The 24,865-nt window shown below is 36.7% G+C and overlaps 1 protein-coding gene across 1 annotated transcript; it reads right to left on the bottom strand.

Annotated features, from left to right (window-relative positions):
• Positions 1-17,817: 17,817 nt before the first annotated feature.
• Positions 17,818-23,444, bottom strand: LOC116175544. The gene is made up of 3 exons (XM_031493709.1): positions 23,249-23,444; positions 22,868-23,171; positions 17,818-18,146 (listed from the first exon to the last, which is right to left on the bottom strand). Exons 1-3 carry the CDS (start codon positions 23,387-23,389, stop codon positions 17,818-17,820), a joined length of 774 nt encoding a protein of 257 aa, XP_031349569.1. The 5' UTR covers positions 23,390-23,444.
• Between the last annotated feature and the right edge of the window lie 1,421 nt (positions 23,445-24,865).

Genomic DNA, 24,865 nt, shown 5'->3' with positions numbered 1-24,865 from the left:
GTTAAGTACTATGCTAACGGGTGTACATATCGTTTGAAGAGTGCAACATAGATACCGCTAATGCGATTATTAACACGGATCTAAGCAACTTTATTAAATCTGCCACAGATCACTCACTGCATATAAATGCGGAGAAAAGTAAAATTCTTTTATTTGGCTCAACACATAATTTATTCAATCGGGAACAGATAATATCTAAGTTAAATATTCAAATCAACAATCAGTCTTTGTCATTTGTTAATAATGTTAAAAACCTTGGTTTAATTATAGACTCTACTTTAAGATTTGAGGAACATATCAAGGTGTGTATACAACGTGCCTACGCGGGATTGGGGTATATTTATGGGATTAAGCACCTTCTAAATTCAAATTCAAAAATTCTATTATGTAATTCTCTGGTTCTTTCGCATTTCAGCCACTGTTCTACAGTGTATGGCCCTTGTCTCACTGACCGTAATTCTAGAAGGATAGAGGTTGTACAAAAATCGTGCCTAAGACTAATCTTTGGTATCAGGAGAAGGCTACCCATTTCACATAAATTATCAGAAATTAAATGGTTAAACATGGAGAAAAGACGCTTACTTCGTGCTTCCGTTCTTTTTCACAAAATCGTAACCTTTAAGTCACCTCCTTATCTTTATAACAAAATAACTTTTCGCACAGATGTACATAACATTAACATTCGCCGTAAAGACCACATAACCATTCCGCAGCATAAAAAAGGAATATTTCAGAGGTCATATTCGTACGCGATTGCTCATGTATATAATACTTTGCCAGCAGATGTAAAATGTTATGTACCAGATAAATTCAAAGTTAGTGTTCGTCGACTCCTCCTAAAAACATCCTAAAAACATAATAAATATGTAAAATATTTCCGTGTTAAAAACAATTAACAGCTTACTTTGTAAACCACATCTTAATTGTCTATATATAATTATCTTGTTTCTTGAGTTTTAGATGTACTACTCCATTTTTTGTTTCACTTTTAGTATGTATCATGACCTGTCTAGTTAAATACACTAACATAAAATAAATTAAAGGTTGAGTGGAAGAGCAGACACGGATGATATCCCTGTCTGAACTCCGCCATTTAGACAGGCTCTGTATAGAAATTGTCTATTAAAGTCATTTATTATTATTATTATTATTATTATTATCGTACAAAGTTGCACTTGCGAATTGCGATTATACTTTGCACCACGGATCCTATTGCTTTGTACTAAGTTGCAATCTAGCTATTCGATGCTATAATGACAATAATTATTATTTTAAATGTAATTTAAAACTTATTAGGCTGGTTCTTCCATCTCAGTGACTGCCTGATTAAAAGGCAGTCGATGAAACCCTAGTGTGACACCAATGGCACAAATTAGTACAAAGAAGAAATGCTTCTTAATGCTTGAACTATCCAGCACTGTAACCAAACTAACGAACCATGATAGAAGGAAATTGTCATCATTCTATTAAAATAAATTATATTTTACCGTTTAAATGTATTTTCAATGATGCAAATTTACGTACAGTAAGTTTGTGCATGGCACAAGCCTGCCATGGCGGATCTTCTTTATTTAAAAAATTCAGTCATATCGATTATTCATATATCCCACTCTAAATTTTGGATCTAACATGACCTTATATATATATATATATTTGAATGAAAATTACAATCAATACTTATTTATAATGGAAATATGGTTTATATTTATTATATTTTTATTATATTTTATATGACCTTAATGTCGCCCTTTTTTCCAGTAATTTAAGTATAATTACCTTTAGTATAATGTTTGTACACAAAACTTTAATTTTATGGGGCTTCTCCCTCGGCTTCTCCCGTAAGATTAAATAAATAAATAAATATATAAATAAATAAAATAGGAATTTTTTTAGAAAAATCAAAACAGAATCTTCTTGTATTTACCATTACCAAGACGCCGCGCCGTTTGTATTTTGAAATTCCTAAATTTTAAGTGAGTTTAAAACGAGGTTTAAAGTGAATTGACTAAAATATCCTAACTTGAATCGGAGCTGGGATCTTATGCTGCAATTTTGATTCCTAACATCTCTACAACCTACATGCCAATAGGTCAACTCTCATTTTCATAAAAATCCTAGAGAGTCAAGTTCTCAGACCATCTAAAGAACTCCGTACAAACATTTGATACAGTCAAAGGTACAAACTATCTGAAGCAATAACAGTGTTATATCGTCCTCCATATATGTTGGATTTTCAGAATGCTTAAAGGAGATAACTTTTTCGAAAAATTATTATGATAGCACGCTCAAGAGTCTTTGAGTTCTGCTTAATAGTGTAATGGCGGATACCAGAAATACAAGGTATGAGCGGCTACTCATTAATATTTTAGACTCTAAATGGAGTCTTCTGTTGTTATGAAAAATGTAAAAGATTCTTCAAAATTTCAAGCGCATAGGTAGTGAACTTTGATTTAGGAACATTTGACCAGGACATTTGCATTGATTTTAGGACGAGGTATAGCCCAGTCAAATGGTGATTTTTCCAAAACAAAATTGCGGAAGTTTTTTTCTCAACGGTTTTATATGTTTTCGAGGGTGCTGAATCTAAATTTATGGTTTGCTGCCTTATAGGAGATCGGCTTCATAGCCAAAAACGCAAAAAATCGGAATTTTTCAGCACTTTTTTTAGTTGTTTGCTTATATCTTAAAAACTACACGTTTTTTGAAGATGTGCGTTCTACACAAAATTAAAGCAAACAAAATTTCCTACAAAATGCACTAGTGCACTTTGATTTTGTGTTAAGCGGTCATCGCCCTAGAGCTCAGTGAAACGAAATGATTGTGCACAGGATCATCATTTCTTTGAGCGACCTGACGTCATAGTCATAGCCACAGTTAATTTGTACGTTTCCGTTTTGTTTTGCGTCGTCCACTAGAAGGCCCAGGTAAAGGGTCTTGGGCAATCGAAAGTCCATCAAAGAGTCAGGAGCTGTGGAAGGTCTAGGCTGAATACTAATTTGTGACTGTTCAATGTTACATTGAAAAGTGTAACACTAGAAAAAACTAAGTAAAAATGCATAATAATGATGCAAAATCTTATATAAATTGATACCTTCTGTCTCTTCAACCGCTTCAGGCGGTAAGACTGGAATTGGCTCATCCAGATCGCCTTCGCATTCTGCATCGTATTTATCGTCGATGTTGGAGCACGACCCTTCACACTGCTGGCCCAGTTTTGTGCAAAAATTAAGTTTTTTGTTGATTACTTGTTTATTCCTCGACTTGAAAGAGTTGGTAGGTACTGGGCGCTTTTGTGAAAATTCAAAAAAATCGTGGTTTTTTAGCGAACTCTAGCACGGGTGCCGCTTATCGCAAAATAAAAGCTAAATAATGTATTTTGTAGAAAATTTTATTTACTTTAATTTTGTATAGGGCGCCCATCTTCAAAAAAACGTACGCTTTTGAGATATAAGCAAAAAACTGAAAAAAGTACTGAACAATTCCAAATTTTGCGTATTTCGGTATGAAGCCGACTTCCTACAAGGCAGCAAACAATAAATTCGGATGCAGCACATTCGATAACATATAAAACCGTTGATAAAAAACTTCCGCAATTTTGTTCCGAAAACGGTAGTTTTAAACACGCATTTACTGAACTAGTATCTGAATGAGCCATCAAGAATTTTAGAATGTCTTGGTCTACGCACGAATTTACAAAATTGATTTTAAATGATTCAGCTGTCGAAACCCTTTCTGAGGTGATTTGGTGAATGTTCGAAATCGTTCTAAAACTTTAAGATAGTATCACTTTTGGTGCCCCAAAAACTTGCAAACTTTTCGGATTGTGTTCAGTGCTTCGCTAAAAACCTGCCTACAGCGGGATGCTTCACTCCACCTCTTGCAGTTGGAGGATGGGTAGCAGGTAGCGGTGCACCTGTCGAAAGGCAGTAGTTAAATGTTCCACAACCTGCAAGATGTGCTCTAACGCTCCTGTGGAGGAAGAAAGATTTCCCACCTCTTAACCATTGGAGGAAGGTGGGCATGATCTCAAAAACATATTGATGGAGGAGATGGAGGATGGAGGTAGATATTTAGTATAGAGCCTGGTATAGAGCGAGTCCTAGAACTACGGAGATATATCATTTAATACAACCTTACAACCACAATATTCGCCCTAGAAAATTCCTCCGGGAAAATTCCCTCCTAAAAACTCGCCCCCGGAGGATTCACTCTCAAAATATGGGGCCCGGAAAATTCGCCCCCAAACACGTCACTCACGTAGAATTCCAGAAACTCCAGAAACGGTTACGTCGATTCAAGGTCTGATAATGATATACATAGGTACACTCCAACAAGCAATCAGTAATTAGTAAACTTCAGCTTAGGCTAGGATGGATATAGTGGGTTGACACTAAAGGAAAAAAACAGACGTTCAAGTGTTTTGTAATAAGTGCGTTAATGAGGAAAATTAACCCCCAAGAATTACGACAACAGGTAAATTCACCCCAGGGAAGATTTGCCTCCGAAATACTACCTTCAGAATATTCACCCTCGACAGAATTATGCCGGGAAGTTTTGAACACAAACAATTTTTAAAACCATCTACAAATTTTTGTAATTCTGAAAAAATGCGCTAATAACAATTGAAGTTTCGCTTATTTTTGACCAGGGCCATGGATTAGTTCTGCAATTCTGCGATAGAGTTGTTACGAGAGCTGACGTAGCATCGATTGTGGTGAAGTTACGTTTCGAAAGTACAGGACTATATTGTTCATGAAGAAAATTCTGCTACCAAGTTTTCAGAGGACGAAGGGAGAAAATCGAGAAGGGAATACTCCGGTAGAGGGTTTTATTGCAGGTCTAAAATTCTGAAGGCGAGTTTTTTGGAGCCAAATTTTCCGCCTTTTCTCATGTCTTTTAATATATTGCAAAACGATTGATGGTTATACGTCCAGTAGTCTAAAAACGAAACACTCATATAATGTAGGAAGTTAAAACTCTTCAAAGACTGTATTATATTTGTCACTCAATTGTTGTAAATTTTCTTCACTTATAGATAGACTCCACGCACGTATCTTCCATTATGACGTATCAACCGATTTTACATACCCACAGGTATGGTCTTTTCTTATATTGACACTCTTCTACTACCTACCCAGCAGAATTTTGGATTTCATTAATTACAAAATTGGACAAAAATTCTCTGGTACGACCTTGCAACGTAAAACAAGGTCACTCTTCATTTACGAAACCCCTGACAAAACCGGAGGTACAAAATATGGAAAAAAGTTCTATACAAAATCTTAAGGGTTCTTCACTATCTACTAGGCGGTAATAATTTTAATTATACAGGATTGGTTATAAAGGCGTGGCACATCAAAATTGAATTTTTTTTAATGAAATACCCTGAATATTATTTTATATTTTAATCCTTCTTTTAATTTTAAGCAAAATTTGTAAGAAGCATAATGTAGTTCCATAAAAGTTTAAAATAGCGTTTATTTTCCAAACTCAATTGAGATACATTATGCCCCTTACAAATTTTGCTTAAAATTGTAATAAGAATTTAAATATCAAATAATATACAGGGTGTTCCATTTTAAAAAATGCATTTTTGGTGTGCCACCCCTTTATGACCAACCCTGTATAATTAAATTTATTATTCCCTAGTAGCATTGAATAAGTAATCATTATACTATTACTTAATCAATGCTAGTAGACATTGAAGATCCCCAAAACTTTTGTATAAAATTTTTTTTATATCTTGTATATTTTCCTCGATAATCGACCGTTTCCAGAGTTGTGAGCGACCCTGTATATTGAAAGTATAATTAGGTAATCTTACACTGTAATATAATTTTCCTGAAATAGTCATGAAACCCTCATTTCATTGACAAGGGATTGTAAAAACTACGACGGCACCGTCTAGAGATTTGGACGAATACCGTTCCAATACTGTAAAAATTCTTGTAACAATGACGTACTATTACAAAGAGGAGCTGAAAAAGTAAAATTCTCTTTTATAGCTTATACCTTGATATTCAGCTTAGCACACTTTGTTGCTGCAGTTTTGCTTTGAGGCACAATTTCGCCCTCATGAATTACGTGCAAATGCAACGAAGTAAACAAAGCTCTAAATTCCAACACATTCATCGGCAAACTGTAATGTAACGAGGATTGACCCAATTGCGGTAGGTATGCCGTCAATTAAAAATATAATTGCTGTTTGTACAAAGCCCCGGTTTTAGGGGTTACATAAATATAATCGGTCTTGCGAAATATCTTTATTTATCCATAAACATCTTCCCAGCCCAGCCAACTGTGACCATGTGCACTTCGTGTTTGTTACGCTTGATATGTAATAACTTTTTGATTAATTTTCGTTTAAACATTACATATAATCAACATTACATTATCTAACTACTGTAGCTTTGAATAAGGAATCTTTGTTATTCAATGATTGTAGCAAGTTGAGGAACGTAGATAAACGATTTTGGCATTCAGTCACGCGTGTTTGAATAGGAATGAATCTACCCTAAATTACCCACGTCGTCGATCCGTATGGGACAGAAAGCAACACGGTGTTCCTTTGAATACCTAAATCTGGGACCTTAATGCTTTTTACATGCCTTGTATAATGTATTGCTAATTTCATTTGTAGGACAACACTAATTTAATTGTAAATTAACAATTAAGCACACGCAGGAATTTGAGTTTTTTCTCTTTTATATTCTCATTCAACAATACCTAATGTATGTAGATAATATCGTTAATAATGGAGAGTCTAGATAAAAGAGGATGGGAAGTTTCCTGCATTCGTGCTTGTCTTTTATTTAAGCAGTACAGATTATGTTGTATATAATACAACAATAAATAAATTTCCGCAGCGGCACTTCAATGTGTTGGGAACATCGAACGGTTTTGATGCAAATCTACAACAGGATTTATAAAAAACGAGCTTGACCTTAAAATAGATTATATTTGTCTAGGTACATACCTACATTATTTTCAATTTACAAATACGATCCGCGCAATATCTCTCTTGCTAGTTTTCGCCATTTAAATGGTAATCGATAATACAACCCCAAAATACCGTAGCCGTTATCCTGCCGACCGCTTGTGTCTGCTAATGGATCTACGCAATAGACCTATACCCAAAACCTACAGATTTAAGCTTGGTGATCTTTCGTGCGTTTAATAGGAATTTATCAAACGAGATACCCACATTGCTAACAACTAGGCGATACTCCCAATTTGAAGGTGTCTCCCAGATTTCACTTCTTTGCACGGATCGATTCATCACGACCCAAACACCATTAAAACGATCTTTGGTTTTAGCTTCAGCCCTCCACCAAAATGGGTTTCGTTAGTGCCACAATATTTGCCTGAATATTCGCACAATATCCATATATAGTTTTCACTGTTCACTCTCGGTATTTGACTGTTTGGTACTTTCATTTCCACATGCCAGTCTCTAATGCACTGTTATATGTCTTTATTTTCTTACATTTTCGCATTTCATGTTAATACCCAATAAAAATTCTCAAACCTCTTGAACTTTTATGGACAATTATAATCACTTAGTAGAGATAACGAAATGCAGGTCTGCAATGGGCTAAGAGAGGACGCGGTCCCAAGATTTGCGTTGGGTCCGTTTCGATTTCTTCCGCGACAACGTAAGTATCGAGGTAAAAGGAAAACGATGCGAATAGTAGTACGGAAGTAGTATACGTGACACATTCTATTTGTTAATAAATTTACGACAAAGACAACTCGCTTAAGTGTAGTGCGTACGCAAATTACGTTACAATCGTGGCATAAACATAGCCAAAAGAGAAAAGAAAACAAATTTTAAACAATGTATAAGAAAGTGGATTCGGATCGACTTTATTTTGTCCTTTAAAAAATCAAATTAATCACGGCTTCCGGCGCCATTCGCCTTTTTAGACTGATCTGGGAGCAGATGGAAATCCATAAATGTAGCCTTGTCTGGTGTGAGCTAGGCTATGAAGCTGTGCTGTCAAGAATTTCGCACCTAGTTTTTATCTGGTTTGAATTATTTTTGCAGTATCCGAAATATCACCTCAATTGGAAGTGGAGGGGAATTTATATTGTTAATTAATGTTAACCCAGTTTAGTTGCTTAAAGGCAATTTAAAACAAGGATAGAACACGTAAAGTCTCTCGCTTACAAGTAGATAAAACTGAAAAGTCGCTTGATGCCAAAATTCCGGGGGCGTGATCGGTGTTAACTGAACTACTGAATTTCGGCCCGGCCATTTAAGTGAGCAGGTATAGTTAACCGCAGTTAATTAATTTTATTGCAGCAATCTTTACCAAAATGAATCGTGTTTGGTTTTGTTGGAAGCGCGCTTAAATAACATAAATTTAAGACTGGGGCCAGATTTTTATGGTTAATTGAAGAAGTTTTAATTTTTGGATGTTATCACCCGGCCGGCTGGAAATTCCGATGTTCCCTTTCCGGAATGTCCTAAAAGGCCAATCTTTAGGGGGGGGGGGCTACTTTTTCTTTTGTATGTTTGAACGTTGAACGATTTTGTTTTAGCCCGCGGCCTACCTTCGGAACTATGGAATAGACTCCAGCTGACTTTCCCGTGGCTCCCGAGACCATTCTGACACCGCCTGGCATGACCAGGAGTACATTTTTTATTATCTTCTGGAGGCGCCCGAGATTACCGTCTACTGACCTTTTCACCGTTTGTAGTAAAATTAATTTACATATCGATAATATTGTTAATTCTTTATGTATTTGTCTGATTAAACTTATTGTTGCACCGTATAATTGAAAGCAACCGATTTGCGCTGACTACCGAAGTTCTTCGAACTTAACGTGACCTAATTGCAGATATATAATCAACATCTTTGGCTTCGAAATTTAAAAAAAAATTTTTTGTTGGTGAGGTCAAACTTTTATGTGCGAATATCTCTAGAACAGTGTGAAGAGGGTATTCACAAAGAACAATTGGAACATCTAGACGAGATATATCTAGCGGTCATGTGAAAAGGTATCTATGTGACTGCAAACGGAAGAAAGTATTTAGAACGGGCGTATGTGATATTGTGGTAAATTTCGTCCGTTATATGGCGTCATTAATCAAACAATGTACACGGTTGAGTATGCTAGCGTCGTTAATTTTGATAGTGACTGTAGGTACATTGAATTCTGACGCTGATAGCTGGGAAGGCGCTATTATGGTCACTTTCTCCGTCCGTTTGTCCGTTCGTCCTACTCCTACTCCTACAGTTTTTAAGATATAGTTCGCCCTTTGCATTCGATAACTGACAGCTCTGCCACCTGAACCATGAAAAATCTTGCCGGATAATTTGCGCATGCGCAAACTGCGCGGTGTCAACTTTCTTATATATAGATTTTTTTAAATTTTGAGTTACAGATGCTTTTAGAAAAGACAAGCATAATCGCATATGGTAAAAATTAGATGGGGTTTATAGAGATTATTATTTTAAATTTTAACAAACAAGTAGGCGTTAACGGCAAGGGTAGATAAAGTGATACAAAAAGTACGTTCAAATGACATATGTCATTCTTATTAAAAATGAGAGCACGAAATAAAATGAAGTTCAAAACCGAAAGCGATATTGTTTCCATGGAAAGAAACTTGCTTATTGTTTATGTCTAAATTAAATTCAGAACTTTCAGAAGCGTTATAATGATTTATGTGGATTCTGCTATAAAGTAAAGTTTTGTATTACACAAGACGATAAAAGGAAACTAACCAGAGGCAGAACAGACTACCTTTCCTAGCGCTTGCCACCTTACCGGCTGCGCCGTCACTTAACCGGCCGCATTTTTGAATTTCCAATTGTTTATAATGACTCCTGTCATCATTGTCAGATTGACATTAATCAAAAGTTTTATATAAAAATTGAAATTTTATATTTAAATACGATTTCGGGTAAAATTTAACACAAACCTCGTCAGTAAAATGACATTATCTGACTCGGAAATTTAAAGTACTCGGCCCCGCCTCGCACTTCAATATTTCCTCGCCAGTAATGTATCATTCGGATTCGGATTTATGGCTCAATGGTAGAGCATTGGGTTATAAATCCGGAGGTCGGGTGTTCGAACCTAGGTTGAGGTGAATTTTTCATCTGTGGCGGAGATGGAAATTACCTTAGACCAGTTCCGAGCACTCTACCGGCTACTCCGAATTAGGTTTTCCTGCAGTTTTCCTAATTCGTAAGGTAAATACCGGAGTAGTATAGACCAACTTAAGACCTTCTGCAGAGGTACCTCTAAATAGCATTATGCGGGTCACTCTGTAATTGGGCGCATGCCTGTTGAGGGCCCAAAATTATCAGGGATGATAATAATAATGATCATTTTCCGGACTTTTATGTAAATAACTGTTTTTTCTTACCATTTGTTGTCCACGATGAACTAAAAAAATTTGGCTGGAAGCACTTGCTCCCATAAACAATCTGGCACACTTCCTTAGTCTCTTATATAAGAGATACAGTTTTCGTAAGGTAACAACCCTAACAATTATTTTGACAATTTGGAGAAGAAAGTAACACCAAAACTGCATCCAAAAATCATTGGGACGATTTAGACCTGTTTTTTCGACGAAACAAGAAAATGAGTTAGGTGATTTGGCACATCTTAGAGATGGAAAGTGGACTTTTCGGTCTTAATACGAAGGAATTGTGACACCTTGCGGTCCAACTTGAAGACCGTTAACCCCGTTAACGCATTTACATGAGGTGATTGGATACGAGATTGGCGACCTACCTATAAGTTTTTAATAGGGCACTTTTGCACTTTTGCAGTCACATTAAATGAGTGTGCACGTTTTTAGTAACATACAAGGCAAATAAGGCCGAAACAGCTACAAGCGTTGTTTACTTGTATTTAAAACATGTCCTAAAGGAGTTTGTACAATATTAGATTTTAGACTCCTTTAAAAGGAAACATTTTCCAGTTACATATCAAGAAAGTTTCGAGATCGTATAGTGGGATCTCTCTGATTCACAATGGGGGTTTACAGTATAGTTGAATTCCGCAGTTCTAATTTAATAAGCGTGTACCTGAAACCATAAAACATTTTTTTGGACAGTAAAAGTTTATTTAAAAATAGAGGCTGATTAGCAAAAAAATAATGAACATGTGCGGTTTTAAAGGTTTATTCAAAACGATATGATTGTGGCGGGCTGTGACGTAATAAGCCCGACCAATCAGCTCCTAGAACCATTCAGATGACATAACGACTTGGCAATAATGCAGGAGAATGGCATTTATAACTTGCGTCATCTGTCACAGGCACTTGTCACTTTCCTGCTAGATGCAGTTAAACCACAACCGTCTATAATTACAAGCCGTGCTGAGAATTATGGCAACACTGCATGGTAGGCCGATTTCCTAATTCAATTTGGCAGATGTCAGGTGTATTTTATATGTGTTTTGGGTGTAATATTCCTATTTACTTGTTTTAAGTGAGCGAGATTGCGACAATTTGTGTTACTCCGTATGGAATCAACAGAAATTATTATGCAGGTAAGTTGCTAATCGAAATATATCGATTTTTTGTCATAACCTCTAAAGCAGATTACTCCTTACTGGACCCTTTACAAGCACTTGTATTTGTTCAAAGTACCTGTACAAGCTCAAATATGACCTACACACTACGTGGTACGTAAGTACGGTAAGTGTTTATCGTGAAAAAACACAATTAGTTTGTATTTCAGGTATTCTAGCACGGACATGTCAAGTCGATTTTCTGAAGGAACCTTCCGACTTAGTCCCAGGAGTTCACGGTACGGGAATTTGAAGTCTACGGGGCTCCCCTCTTTAAAAGCTTCGTACCTAGACCCACTGGAGTAGCGACTGGCTTAAAGTCTGCCATTCCGAATCACACCTGATCGTTAATAAAACCTCGCTGATGCAGAGCGATTTACTGTCCTTTTACCGAAATTAAGTGCTCAAGCGTGTGCTTCACCTCGACCTCTTTCGACAGAAGTTCACCAATTTCGGAGATCTCGATGGAAAACTCATTATAATGCATTTACCAATTTACAGCGTTCCGAATTTTAAAGTCAAATAAATATGTTATTATCCATTTTTGTAAATAAATAAAATATATGTACAATTGTAAGCTGCCTAAGTATCTTTCTTCTGTATTAAAACGACCAAGGCGAAACACAGGAGAGAGGAAAAATACCATTTTTCAAGAGAAACAAGACGCCATTAAAACTTGAATCGGCCCACCGATTGACTTTCGAACAACGTTGCCAAACTTCTCAGCATGGCTTGTAATTATAGACGGCTGTGGTTAAACATCCCTCTCAAAACGTCAAATGTGACAAACGTCAGACCCTCGCGTAAGGTTGCCAGCTCACTTCTACGTGATTGGTTGTAGGTTTGTGACGTATTTAGTCTGAAGCTTTTCAATAATTTATTTTGGGTTTATTTTACTCGCAAATAAAAATTGAGGACACACGGGTCTTTTTATTTTTAATGTACTTTGTGGATCAGAAATAAAAAATGAAGGCGGGATGACCCCATTGTAAACACCATACGGATTTAACTCGAAACATCACATACTACTACTTGATGAGGAAGTTATGCAAACAAACAAAGATAATAACTAATTTCTGTTAACCTCCGTGTCGAAGGAGGCAATTGGAAGATCTAGAAGAAATATATCTATTGGCAAGTATTTCGTGAGCACTGTCGGGTACTCACGAAGGCAAAATAAATCGTCTGGACCAGACCTATCTATTGGCGAGGTCAAATCGAATATCTCGTAAACGAAGTGAGGGAAGAAGGTACCTGCTCATAAAGGGCAAGAGATCGTCTGGAGGAGGGTACCATTAGAGAGGTGTTGGAACGTCTAGACGAGATACATCCTATACTGGCGATGGGAATAAGAGTGTCAAATCTCGAAAATGAAGGTTAGACTTGATTCTTCTTGCATTATATAGCGTAAACTCTGAAGGTGTGCCAGGCAGACTTATTTATGTGCAAAGGGCCCCCTCTCCATTAATGATCTATCAAGAAGGTAAACATCTTGAAATATAGCACGCTACTAGCTTATAACCCAATACTATTTCGGTTTTTATAAAAGCGATCTATTTGTTTTTAACTGGATCTGGATATTGTTAATGCATCTCCCTTCGTCAGCTCATCCTCAACATTTGAATTGGTACCATTAGTTTTTCAAATTCGTGCTAATTTGCCAATGGAAATTATGATTGTTAATGACATTTGTAAAGAAAGTTTATAGTTTTGGTTGTTAATTATGTATTCTAACACATTTACAAATTTCGCCAAAATGACCATTTCCTATTATGCTGCAGATCGAATCGGTCGAAGGAACTCGAACGCTATACTATAAACGTGCTGTTCGGGAGTAAATAAATACCAAAGGCACGCTCAATCTCAACTAGGTTTCCTATTAACGGCAATTTAACATTTGGTAAATGAAAATCAACTTGTTTCTGTTTACATTAACTGTGAAGCAATAGATTAATCGCAGGCTAATTAAATTAAAATTAATATTAAGCGATTGTGTAGATTTATCTGGCTTATCCGTTATAGTGTAAAGAAGAATTCCCAATTCAAAGGCAACGCCGACAGAAAAATGTAGCGCACTGACTTGATCTCGTCGTGTATAAGGTGGCTTGAGGTATGCGAAGTTAATTCAATGAAAACTTTCGCTTACCTCGTCATTGATCTTGTCACACTAAAGTTAGGTTAAGGTTAGTACCGTTACTTTCAAGTGAATACATTTTTGTGTACCTATATCACCGCAGAAGAATGCTAATCCAACGCCGCATTTTCGTGTAGGAAGGTAACTGCTTCTAGACTAACTGTTAAAGAATGGAAATTGATTTCTCTTTCAAAGTTCTAGTTGTGGGAAAATTTGTCAGTACCTACATAATAGGTTAAGTAGGTAACCTGTGATTTTCAAATTTCTCTTATTAATAAAATCGTTTATCCCGTTGTAACTGCCTATTACCTGGGCCTACTCCCATTTTCACTTTCACATCAAGACATCCACACAATTTAAATTTAAACGATAGGTACGTATGATGTACCTATAGCCGTACCTAAACATTTTTTTTCAGAGGCCAAAAATTGACTTGCTATCCTAATTAAAAATTGATTGCTATTTATTAACTTGATGATGTTCTGGTAGGTTAGTAATTAATGAGCGGTGCAACATCCACAAAAAACCGGCGGAACGAAAGTTAATCATACTTTAATTGCTCAATTAAACATTTTATATTTGGGCATTTAATATTGAAAGTAGACACAACAGGATCAATTTTTGGATTGACTGCTTTTGGTGAAGTAGGTGCATTGCATGCATGCCATGTAGATCTTTAGCTAGGGGATCATGCTTTAAGGGAGATGGTCTTACTTAGAAGGTGAAATGAATATACAGGGCCGCTAAAGATGGAATCACAGCTCTCACGCTCGCACCGTTTAAAATATAGACATAAAAATTAGAACGTAACCTGCCACTGTCAGGACATCAGGAATAGCTATAACTGAATTTTCGGTCAATCTTTGATTCTAGGCTGACATCGTTTATACGATAAACTTCCCTGCCAAACATTTTTATATCAACCCCCTAAGGCTAAACTATTAGCTATGAGGGCAGATAATAAGCGCCGTCTCCCTAAGTTTTAAACTTTATCGTTTAGTTGCTAAGTTCCACTGTAAAGTTGCCGGCACGACCTCTGTTTAGGTCATTGGAATGATTTGCACAAATTCTGCGAACTCTTCAACGAAATAGATTGTTGTTGAGATAAAATGACAGTCCGAACGTCTTTCTATTGACCCAAACAACGATATATAACGCAGGAATACAGGGTTTTAACCAAAGATGGCCACCTTCACGAAATATTGAAACCAAAATTTCCTGACAGAAAGTAGGCATTAAAATGAAGGTTTCAGTACGATTTTGGGTAAAAAGTACTTGCCATTTAGTCTACAATGGAGCGTTGGACGGGTGAGCATCGCGGTTACGCAATTAAGGCTTATTACCAAAATGGCGAGAGTTTAATGCAAACGCGTCGAGATTTTAGACGGCATTTTAACATACCGCGTAACCAACCGGTTCCGTCAGACCATGCGATTCGAATGTGGCTAAACAACCTCGAGCAAACTGGATCGACGTCTAGAGAAAGAGGTGGTAGTGCCAGAAGGATTCGAATCCCTGAAAATATTGAACGTGTTCGACTCCATGAATGCATACGTGTCAACGGAGGCCATTTGACAGATGTAATTTTCAAAAAATAACGTTTTTTAACATTGTATATCAAATGGCTACTCTTTTATTTCCCAGTATGGTATTACTAATTACCAAAAAAATATTTTTTCGATAATAAAATTATTTACGAAATCTTCCCGTTTCATTGCCGAACCCTGTATTTATTATGCTTAATTTAGAAAGTTTACTTAACAGAAATAATACACTAAGTATAGTGGTATAGTGTATAATACCAAATATCTAGAAACATTTTTTGGCTATGTAATCTTCGAAACGCTGCCGTCCTTTTAAAACGATAGTGGTAAATGCTACGTTGTTAGTTATTGTTATTAGACAAGACCATTAACGTTAAATGTATTGTTAGAGGAAGTTGATTATCTCGATGTTAAGAGTAGAATTTCTGATAGCATAATAGTTCTACCATCAACAAATGCCAATGGGGACGGTACAGATGAAGATTTTGGGGATGATGAACATGTTATAATGTAAAACATTCCAGGTAATTTGTCATTTTCATTGTTGCACATATTTTTTTATTATTTTTATACCTACACTACTGGGAGGAACCTTTTATTTATATCTTTGCTATGGGGTATCTAAAAAGAGTTAAATAGGTTTGTCGATACCAAGGTCGATACATTACATTTTATGTTATCTACCTATTAGATTTTTTTTTAGTTTGCTGAGTTCTCAGGCTGAATCGATTTTTAATGATGCTATGTCCAAAAACGAATTTGAGGATAGTGATGAAGATATTTCTTCATAACATTTTATAAAAAATGTTCTTATTAAATTAGATATATTTTAGTAGTGACTATCCGTATTTTATTTTCCCCAATTCAAATGCATATACAGATATGAAATAATATATATAAACCCCATATACTGCCACTGTCTCTGTCGTTATTGTTTCATTAGCAATCCAAAATACCATCAAGCAATTGTCTCACAAGTGGATGCACCCAATATTTTTAGCGCATTTTTCAAGTTTAAAAAAATTCTTTTTTGCGTTTTATCCGTCCGTGCCCACTTCTGCGGTGTTGAACTGCTTTTAGGGGAATTGTCCTAGAGTCCTGGAATTTTTGCCTATAGTGGTGCCAAGTAAAACTTTTGAAATGAGTTGGGGAGAGGGGTAACCTAAATTATACCCTTCATGGTATTACTCTCACTACCTATCAAAATATTGGGGGACTGGTTTTATCCTTCATGGTCCTCTAATGAAAGGCCTCATATGAAAGGAATTAATTTTTACCACCGATATTCCCCCTTCTCGACCCATTTCGTGATTGATTATAATTCCTTATACTTCAAGAGCGGATTGTCGGGTGCGTTTTTCAAATTCATTTGCAAAAAGGTAGCCGTTAATCTCACTTTGGCCGGCTGGCTGGCTGGCTGGCGGTAAATGTGGGCCAGTAGGAGAACGCTTGTTTAAAGACGAGGAGTGTACATGTACCTACCGGAGCTGTGTAATTAATAACTTTAAGGACGAGGGTATATGATGTGGCGACGTCTCGGCGCTATCCCCGAGCGTGTTATACAAACGTGGTGATTTTTCAGTTTTTTCCTATCTCCTTCTAAAGTTTTGGTCCGATTGTTTTCAATTTGGTGTCGTCGGAAAGATCTTGTAAACGCACATCATTCCTGCGTGACGGAATGTTGTTTTTTTCCTAGGAGCGAAATTAACCACCTTTTGCAAGGCGCGCGTCTTCTAGGCCTAGTCGACTTTGGATGCTCAAAAGTTTCTTATAGCTCGAATCGCAGTCTCTCTTTCTCGGGTTGCCTAATAGAAGCTCGAGCTATGAGACATGCTCCAAAAATTGAGTACTATTTTGTGGAGGGTTTTTAGCGAAATTCACTAAAATGCGAATTGCGGGTGAACGGCATATCAGAAAATCTGGTATAGCCTGCCACAAGATCTGATTGATAATGAAGTTAAAATTGGCTAAAAGAATACTAATCTGCCACACAAAAGTTCGCTGAAGTCTCTTCGATCTCACACGAGGACTTTGATAATAGTAATTCTGTCGAGTGCTTCGATGCCGTAAAAAAGCAACAAATGCAGCGGCGTCAATTACAATCCGTAATGGGTAATTGCGTACTAAATATTAATTTATACATCTATAATGTATTTCATTATTAATTCAGAAGTCAAGTACCTATATAGTAACATTTTGGCTTTCAAGCTACAAAGTAACACGCGCACGTAGAAAGAACTAAGTATCATTTAAAGTTTATTCCGATATTAAATAGAACTGAATATATGAGACGTGTTTTCACGCACACTTTCCAATTATAAAATATGTATGAACCATGCAATGAAAAACGAGGATTGATGCTCAAAAAACGGGTTAATGTAATACAGTCAGTGTGAAGCTTAATATTTCAAATAACTTTAACCTCTCAATGTTTGAATTGGTAATTATTGTAATGCTTTCGTCATCAAAATTGAATATTAATACTAAATAAAGGTCGGGTTCAGATAAAAAGATATATTTAATATGCATATTAAGCAAACTGGTACGCAAATTAAAAAAATTGGAAACATCTTCACCTAGATTATGTGCAATTGAGTACTTGGATCAAGTACCTGTGTGACCAATGATCATTTTTTGATGTGGAGCAGGTTCGCTGTTGGTCATAGTTAAATCCTCGTAGTTTGCGTATGGCGGCTGCCAATCGGTTCCAGTGTCGTAGGCTATTATGTCAGGTTTTATTACTAGTTTTGGATTCATTAAGTCGGCAAGTCCACCATATCCCAGTAGGAGAAGTGAAACGACGCCAGCAAGTAGCGCTTTCTTGGCAATTACGACGACAAAAATGAAAACCACCGCGGCCAAAGTCACTAAAATAAGCTTCGCGCCGACAATGAGACGTACATACTTCTTCAGCTTTTTGTTTTTTCCTCTACCTAAAAATGAATACACAATTTATAACAATCACATGCGCCTAAAACGAAGGCTTAAAATTACTCGCTCGAAGGCAGACTACGTTGGTTCACGCCAAATAGTTCAACTAACCCTACATTACTCCATTTGTTCGGGGCTTGTAGGATTAGGTCTCTGAAATCTCGTTAGTACAACACAACTTCTGGAACAAAGGATACGACATTTGAACTTTGTGCACGCTTCTAAAGCATCTTTAACGATGTGGAAGTAAACTGTGTTTATTGACTCAAGACGCAATGTAAAGGTTTACCATAATTCAGAGACAACAATCTATGCCTATGTTGTGTCGTCAGTTTGTAAGTAAACACTGACAGATAGCTGGCGAAAATTAGTAGGGCGCCTAAATATTAAGCGTCTATATGTATATTTAATTGAGGTTAAAGGTATCGATCTATTTTAAATAATTTCTATTTAATCTCATCGGGGTTATATAAGTTACTTAACTGATTAGCAGTGGCGGTGTTGTGTTATTTTGTACGTACATGCAAATTTCTATTTGGTGTAGTTTCCAATAAAAAAGTGGAACTGATTACCGTATTATGCTATCGTTACAGATAAATTTACGGAAATCCACCACTTTACGTGACGGTCAACCGCCAGGTGTAATTCCATTGTATTGGAGAAAGGACACAAATTTGTCAGAAATGTAACAGCGGCCTATCCTGCATTAGATCCCGATCATAAATGGGTATCTAGACTTAAACAATTTAGTAGTAGGTATACGTTTACGCGCCGACAATAAATTACGATTTAGAATGTGCTGTATGTATATTGATAAATAGACGAATATTGACAAATTTTCCAGAGGAAACATCAGAATCCCGGAAATTATGGAACCAAGGGGAGAAATCCGAATAGAATAAATTGAAAAACCTGCAACCTGAGACAGGAACTGAAGCATCGGATGTAACGGAAAGGTCCGAAAAATCTGAAGTATTCCAACAAATATCTGTTCAGAGTACTGAAATTGACCATGCGACCCATTACGTGTTAGCATAATAAATAATTCCGTACTCGTGAATTAGATAAGATCGGACAACTATTTTATTAACGAAATACACATCACATTCATACACACGCTATGATACTCTATATTTCCTTATTTTAACGCGTTTAAAGGAAATTCTTAAATTATAAACTTCAGGAATGACTTTCAGCTTTCTAAGAGGTGCAGGAATAACACGATAGTACGAATATAATGCCGAAAACCAAAAGGTTATACAATATTCCGTTGCCGAGATCTCGATCGATTTATAATAGGCGCACGATCAACCGACAATTGAAACAATAAGCTCCTAGGGGATAGGTAGACTCTGCGGCTTCAGAACCCGAGTTTGATTCCCGATTTTTCAAAGAACATCGGGTGAGTCTGAAACTCAGTACCTGGCGTTAATCTCTGGGGTAGTAACAAGCGACTAAGGTTCAGGTCTTACCTCTAAAATATAATAATGCCTAATGAGTTTCTGTGAAAAATCATATAACTACATAGGAGGGTACATATTACTTTAAGAAGTTATAATAAAGTGCGCAATCAATAAAATCATCCACGCAAATACTGCAGAACTGTACACAGTGAATAATTTTTTTCTTTTAGCACCCACACTGTGTATATTAATTTTTTATTGTTGAAATAGTCATTATTTTGTATGATACATTCCATTAAAAAATTAATATAGAAAAGAATAGGCCTAATCTGAAGAAAAGAGAACGTACAGTAAAAAAAAAACAAGTCTACATTGTGCACAACTCTTGTGCAGATAAAGCGCATTTTTTTAAACAGAAATAGCTTTTGTTTTGATATCACCAATGGATATATTCCTTGCAGACGTAAGTACCTTCTTCCGACAATTCGTTCTTGAGGTATAAGGGAATATACCCGATCACGATAAGAGGTCGAGGAGGAGGGCTATGGTTGGTAGAAATTAATTCCTTTCGTTGAGACCTTTCATTAGAGTACCATGAAGGATAAAATTAGTTGCACTCCCCCCCCCCCCTCCCCGTACTTTGATAAGAGAACAGAAAGAAGGACAGTAGTTGGTAGAAAACGGTTGCCCCCTCAAACCCCGTCGCTCACTGATCTCGAAAAAGGGTCGCACGGGAAAGTTATAGTTTGTACAAACCAATTTATTTCGATGAGGCCTTTTATTAGAATACCATGAAAGGTAGAACATGTCTTTACACCCCCCCCCCCCCCATTTTCTGAAGATTAACTTGGCACCACTAAAGGCATGCTTATGCAAAATTTGAGACCAATTGGTTGTCGTATGTAATAGTTATGAACGTTTTACTTTCAAAAACAGCATCTCAGGAAATAACTCGTTGGGGGGGGGGGGGGCCTTTTAGGCTGCGAAATTTAATGGCTGTCTGGCACACCTTCAAGGTATAGGGTACCTACTGCAAAAAATTCTAGGAGTTTACGACCATTCCCCTAGAAGTAGTTCAAAACGGCAGAAGTGGGTCCTGACGGACGGACGGACAAAACGCAAACAATAGCACATTTTTTTTAATTCTTAAAAAATGCGCTAAAAACTGGAGAAATTGGGACGAAATCGAAAAACGGAAAGAGAAATTAGAGAAAGAAGGGCGCCCAATTAAATGTAGCCATCATCACAATTTATAGCGGTCCGGTGAATATATAATAGCATAATTTGTGTACGCATCACAGGCGGCCAGTTTTGCAGTGGGCAGCTACCTGCGATGATTGACGTGACTGTTTTTATACTAGAAGTGCAATAGTTCTCAGTTTGAACAGGCGGTAGCGAAATCAAAAATTAATTATGACGAAGGGCACTTTAATTCGCTAAGTACAGTGCAACCTGTTTATTCCGCACACATGCTAATTCGGACATCCAGTAATCCGAAACGTATTCTGCTTTGAATAAAAAAAATATTTGAACACTACTATTTACTAATCCGGACAATTCACCAATTCGGACACACTTCTTGCATTTAATTCTCGGGAGTAAAGAGGCTGCACCACTGGCCCGTATGAATAAAAGTAAGCAAATGCTTATACTTGCAAAATTCAAAGTAAATACTCGTAAGTGCTCCTTCGCACTGGGCGACTTAGCAGCGCTTCTAAGCAGAAGGACAGGACGCAGTGCAGCGCTGCTAAACCATGCTAAACAGATCAGTATGAAGGGGCAGTTACGAGTATTTACTTTGAATTTTGCAAGTATAAGCATTTGCTTACTTTTATTCATACGGGCCACTGTATACTCTTACGCCTATATGCGTGATACAATACATTAAATTCATGTGTGTGCAAAACAAGTTCTTCAAATTATGGTATTTGAACGGTCCGCAGAATCTGAATTAAACCAACGAGACTGAAGAATCAAACAGTTGCACAAACTGAAAGAACCCCGAGGATCCTAAAAATGCGATGGATTCTTCTGAAGTATCAGACCAATTCGAAGAAACGGAGCAAATCCAAAAATTCAGAGAAGATTGAGATTCTGGAGGACCTGAGTAAATTGATGAACCTGAAGAAGAATGCTTACAAGAATCCGAAGAATCGAAAGAATCTTATAAATCTCACGAATAGGAAGAATCTGAAGGCACTAAAAAATCCAAGGAGAATATTGAAAAGAATTCAAACAAACGGAAGAACCTGCAGAATAAGAATAATTTACAGAGTGGCAACAAATATTTTGATTCACGAAACGCCATTTGTATGTTGTTGTGTAAAGTACAGGGGGTTGTCGTTTCTCTAGGTCTGGAGTAAAAAGTTAATTGGTTCTGTGATATCCATGTGCGAGGTATCAATACGGCCGACGGAGCAGTGTTTCGAGTATCGCCAGGAAACTACTATATGGAGGTGGTCTCTCGTTTAAATACGAAAAATGAAAAATAAACGAAGCTGATTTCGGGTTGATTGTAAAAGCATATGTCACTGTTGCGCTCAATTTTACGGGCGGTTTCCTCAGTTCTTGAGTGAGGCGGCCTTCCTGATGTTGGGTCGTCTCGACCACATCGGAATTGTTTCGAGCAATTTTTTATTTTTATATTTAAATAAGAGGGGCCGTTAATGCCCAATCACGTGATGCGGGAAGTTCACTCGGAACAAAAAATACTGCAACGATTGTATGTTGTAGAGTACCCCATCTGCGAGGCGCAAATTTTAAAAGAAATTAAATCGTGGAAACGGCATCTTAATTTTCTAGGCCGTCTGCAAGCTACGAGGGCTGCTTTTGAAAAGGGGTCTATAACTACGTAATTATTGAAAATATTGCTATACATATTTAGAGGGGTTTTTGTAGGTTTTTTAAAAAAAAGTTTTGGGTATTTTTTTAGTTATAAACCCAAAATAGTGTTCGCTTATGGAACACACCAGATTTTGTTTCTTCTTCTAATTCTAAAAACTGGTTTATTGAGCAATCTGAAGAAAACGATAATTGGCCCCTTAATGCGATGTTTACTGATGAAGCCGGAGTTACAAGTAGGTATGGGTATTTTTAATAGATACAATAACTACTGCTGGACAGAAGCAAATCACAACGTGACAGTTCAAATGAAAATCCCTTCAGATTTAATGTGTGGGATGGGGTTCATCGAAATACACCCTTCAAGAAGTTGTTGCGCAAGGGATGTAACAAATTATTTAAATAACTTACTTATCTGAAAAGAAATAGTGCCATTCCCACTGAAATACAATTTCATTCAACCAAGTGAAGGCACCCACCTTGTGAGATAACATTTTCTAATTTGTCCTTTAGACTGTTTGGCATCCAACTTGCCAGAATTTCGGCAGCCCGCGAATAGCTGAACGATACAGTCCTTCGTTTCCAAAGACTTTCGACAACTTCCATTAGGTAAGTCTCGAGTAACGTCTGCCTCTCCTCGACCTCTTCAGTTTTTCCAAATAACTTATCATAATTTTCCTCCAACGCCAAACTCTGTGAATCGTTTCCTAACCGTATTTGCATAATACCATCCGCCAAACTAATGCTTTCGTTACTCACTATCGATTTAGCGGTTCTGTACACCTATAAAAGACAGGATATAATTGTGCTGTTTGTGCGTGAGCTGGAATAAAATGTTAATAGACACACAACATCCTGACCTGCATTTGTAAACATGAGATGGAGTCCTTTCGTAGGCAATCCTGAAAGCTAGCCCCCAATACAAATCTTCCGCATGACATTGTTATAGCGCAAATCGTAAAAATCGGCCATCTTGAATACATTTTATGGTTCATACACATCACAATAATTGCACAACGTTCCGCGTCTTTTTCTTTTGTACGCTAAACCGCACTTGACAACCCCACCTTCATATCAAATTTATTTAACTTGTCCAAGAAGTACTGCAAGTATTTGTCTAAACAATTTCCTGAAAAGGCACGTTACTTTATTACGTCCACAATAATACGGGCAACATTTCAGGTTTAAACAGTAAATTCTAAGGTTAAAGTTCGCTCTGTGTACCTAATTCACCCGCTGTGGCTGTTTAATTTAAAAAGATGTCGCAAAGGGAAAGGTAAGGAGCTCGTCATTGACAAAATATTTATAAAAATATAAATACTTCGATCCATATGAAATTCTACCCTGTGTGGATTAAGGGGGAGGTCAAGGAGTGTGTCAGTCTTCATTGTACTTAAAATGACCTACAAATTTAACATACGCTACAAATTTCCACAATGGTGTAAAACAGAAACGAATTTCCAATCACAATTTTAGCGTAAATTTGTATCAAAATCGAAGTGATGAAGAATATATATACACAATAAACCCATAACTTTAGTACCAAGCTCTGCGTTGAATCGAATTGAGAATTGTGAATCGTTGTATTATTTTTCTGATCTATCACCTTATTTCAATGAAAGCTCCGCTACTTTCTCATTTCAGTATCCAGCCGTTAACTATAAGTGTTTATGTATGTTTGATGGTAATTTGCTAAAACAATGAGCATGAAATTGTTAAAGCATTAACTTTCAACAAATCACATTGGTTTGATTTTTGGTAGCCCTTCCCTCCTCAGGCGGTCACTTGAAAATTATACGCACCCAATCATTGGGTATATTACATAGCAACCAGAAAATTACCTACTTATACAGACGTGATTAAAAAACAAAATCGAGATTGTCTGGCCAAGGCAATGAACGCCATATAAAATCAAAGAAAATTTATTTTTATTTCCTTGTAAATACCTACATAAATTAAGTAACGGGAAAAAGCACGCGCCCAACACCTCCTAAATGGTGCCTGTTAGGTTCGTCTTGGTGAAAGTCGTTCTTTTTTGTTACTTATTTATGCTACAGAGGAAAGCGATGCAAGTTTTGTAGGGGAGTCTCCAAATGCTTTGAGCGATTAGGTTCAAACTTTGCACAATTGAGCAAAAATGCCTATTGAAAATGGGCCAAACCCATAATGACTCCGTATACACAACACTTAAAGGAATTGACAGGGGATTACTACTATCGAATTTCAATCGAATTAAAAAATGATCAAGTTTAGTAGATAACTCACTTTTTTGGGCACGGATTAAATAACAATGACAACTCTATTTATTTATTTATTTATTCATTTATTTATTTATTTTTTTATTTTTTATTTATCTTTCCATTTTCTGTTAAAAAACTCATTAAAAATCAAATTGACTGAAGTTCCTGGTCATTAATAACATTAGAACGACCCCCAACCATTCGTTATTTTCCTAATTTTACCCGGAGTCTCAAACT

This window comes from Photinus pyralis, unplaced genomic scaffold (genome assembly GCF_008802855.1).
Source record: "Photinus pyralis isolate 1611_PpyrPB1 unplaced genomic scaffold, Ppyr1.3 Ppyr1.4_LG7, whole genome shotgun sequence".
NCBI lineage: Eukaryota > Metazoa > Arthropoda > Insecta > Coleoptera > Lampyridae > Photinus > Photinus pyralis.
This window is presented reverse-complemented; position numbering and strand designations above follow the sequence as displayed.

What these genes read in the sequence shown, in the direction of transcription:
- LOC116175544 (XM_031493709.1), bottom strand. Translation starts at nt 23,389, where the DNA reads ATGTGTATGAACCATAAAATGTATTCAAGATGGCCGATTTTTACGATT. An exon ending in TCTCATGTTTACAAATGCAG is followed by an intron (nt 23,172 to 23,248) that starts GTCAGGATGTTG and finishes TGTCTTTTATAG; the next exon opens with GTGTACAGAACCGCTAAATC. An exon ending in AGAAAATGTTATCTCACAAG is followed by an intron (nt 18,147 to 22,867) that starts GTGGGTGCCTTC and finishes ATTCATTTTTAG; the next exon opens with GTAGAGGAAAAAACAAAAAG.